The sequence below is a fragment of the Myotis davidii genome, unplaced genomic scaffold, assembly GCF_000327345.1.
Source record: "Myotis davidii unplaced genomic scaffold, ASM32734v1 scaffold164, whole genome shotgun sequence".
NCBI classification, from domain to species: Eukaryota; Metazoa; Chordata; class Mammalia; order Chiroptera; family Vespertilionidae; genus Myotis; species Myotis davidii.
The window spans coordinates 1,449,092-1,451,212 of record NW_006296417.1 but is presented as its reverse complement, the minus strand read 5'-3'; the positions used below and the strand labels follow the sequence as shown (position 1 = coordinate 1,451,212).

The 2,121-nt window shown below is 58.2% G+C and overlaps 1 protein-coding gene across 1 annotated transcript in view; it reads right to left on the bottom strand.

Moving 5' to 3' along the window:
• ADAMTS17 (ADAM metallopeptidase with thrombospondin type 1 motif 17) overlaps positions 1–2,121 on the bottom strand; it is an 86,058-nt gene that overhangs the window by 16,286 nt on the left and 67,651 nt on the right. Inside the window, exons 18-19 of the mRNA XM_006771776.2 lie at positions 1,204–1,363; positions 532–667 (exon numbers count right to left, since the gene is read on the bottom strand). Coding sequence (XP_006771839.2) covers positions 532–667; positions 1,204–1,363 — 296 coding nt within the window. The remainder of the gene's footprint in view (positions 1–531; positions 668–1,203; positions 1,364–2,121) is intronic.

Here is a 2,121-nt window from a genome sequence, read left to right as displayed (position 1 = left end):
ATAAGGAGGTGTGAATGGCGTGCAACCTGGGAGGGAAAGGCAGCTTGCTGGGACCTGATGGGAAAAGAGGGCTGAAGAAAATGGAAGGGGGGTCGGGGAAATCAAGGAAAACATTCGGGATAAAGACAACCATCCCCCCTCCCCTTTTAAGTTGATTTTTAGAGAAAGAGGAAGGGAGAGGGAAAGCGAGGTAGAAACATCGATGAGAGAGAATCATGGATCGGCCGCCTCCTGCACGCCCCCTACTGAGGATTGAGCCTACAACCTGGGACTGTGCCCTTGAGGGAATCCAGCCGTGACCTGGTTCCTAGGTCGATGCTCAACCACTGAGCCACACTCGCCTGAGGGATTGTACATTTCCATCCCAGTTCCGGCTTAGCAGCCAGAGATCCAGTATTCCCAGCACACAGACACCTCAGCAGCAAGGGAAGGCGGCATAGAGTGGCCTGTACCGACTGTATCACTCCGCCCCACACACGGGCGCTGCTGCCCCGCCCCAGAGGGCCGGCGCCGGAGACGCCAGCTCCTTACCGTGCCTGGCATGGGTGTGAGTTGCACCTTCGGACCTGGGGCTCCGGGCGGCTTGCTGCGGGGCACTCGCTGTCATTCACCAGCGTCGTGGTCTTGTTCACGATGCGCGTGCAGGACACGATGGTCCTGCGTTCCCCTGGAAACCAGCGCACAGGGAGCTGAGAGGCTGTGGCTGCCACCTCGGGAGGGGCATTAGGTCCCGCTGTGGAGGGGCCTGCAGGGGTGTCTTCTGATCGGAGAGTCGTTAACTGACTGTGGTCAGGGCAGGAGAACTATCAGCTCAGCCAGGAGGGTGTGTAAGACATGGGCAGGGCAGTGCGGGGCAGGAGAAAAATTCTAGACTAGGACCTGAAAGAGGCAACCGCTGCCCGGCCGGTGTGGCTCAGTGGTTGAGCGTCAACCCATGAACCAGAAGGTCACGGTTTGATTACGGGTCAGGGCACATGCCCAGGTTACAGGCTCGATCCCAAGTAGGGGGCATGCAGGGGGCAGCAGATCCATGATTCTCTCTCTCATTGACGTTTCTCTCTCTCCCTTCCTCTCTGAAATGAACAAACACTGGTTATGTGCCCAGCCTGTCCCCCTCTGTGCCCTGACCACAGAGTGGCCGGAATCCACGCCTCCTTCCTTTAACAAAACCCCGCACCCGTGGGCCGGGACCCCGGGGTTCACCTCCTCCACACTGCACACTGCACCCCTCCCAGCCGCTGTGGGTCCAGATGAACAAGGAGTCGTGGGGTTTCTCGGGTTCGCTCTGATTCTCAGCTGTGGCGTTCACGGGGATGGTGTACTCGTAGTGAATTCCGTAATTCTGGTCATGAAATAACAACACCTGGGCGGGAGGCAAAAGAAAAGGCCGCTTTGAAACCGCGCAATAGCCCGGGGCTGCTGAGGGGGCGAGGAGAGCCTCGCTGTGGGGTCTCCTTCCCGGTGGGCACGGGCTTTTAAAATAGCTTTGACCGGCCCAGCCGGGATGGCTCCTGGTTGAGTGTCAACCCAAGAACCAGGAGGTCAGGGTTCCATTCCCGGTCAGGGCGCATGCATGTCTGTGTTGCGGCTCGACGCCCAGCAGGGGGCGTGCAGGCGGCAGCTGATCCATGATCCCCTCTCCGGCCAGGTGGCAAGTGCCTGAGACCAAAGCCTCCTCCTCCCTCCCCGGGGCTCCCCCTCCCCCGAGGGCTTGAGTGGGTGGGGGTGGGGGTTTATGCCCCAGCAGCATAAACATCCACTTCTCCAAGGAACGCATTTGGAAACCTGCCTAGGGTGGAAAAGAAAGTAAAAAGAAAAAAAAACCTCTTTAAAAGAGATCTTTATTATCTCAGTCTGGGAATACTCCCTCTCCCTTCCTCTCTCTCTAAAAATCAAACAAAAAAAAAAACACCATATTCAACTTAACGTTGCAAAACAAGGCTTCATGTAGGACTTTCCAGTGGCCTGGCTGTGGGGGGTGTGTCCTCAGGGCAGGCCTAACACCAGTGGGTCCTCCCTGGGTCAAAGCCACCAGCAAGTTCACTTCCAGGCCGGGAGCTCCAGGAGAGGGGCCCGCGGGAGCTCCAGGCAGACCGTGCAGGGCCCACCTGCCTAGACGGG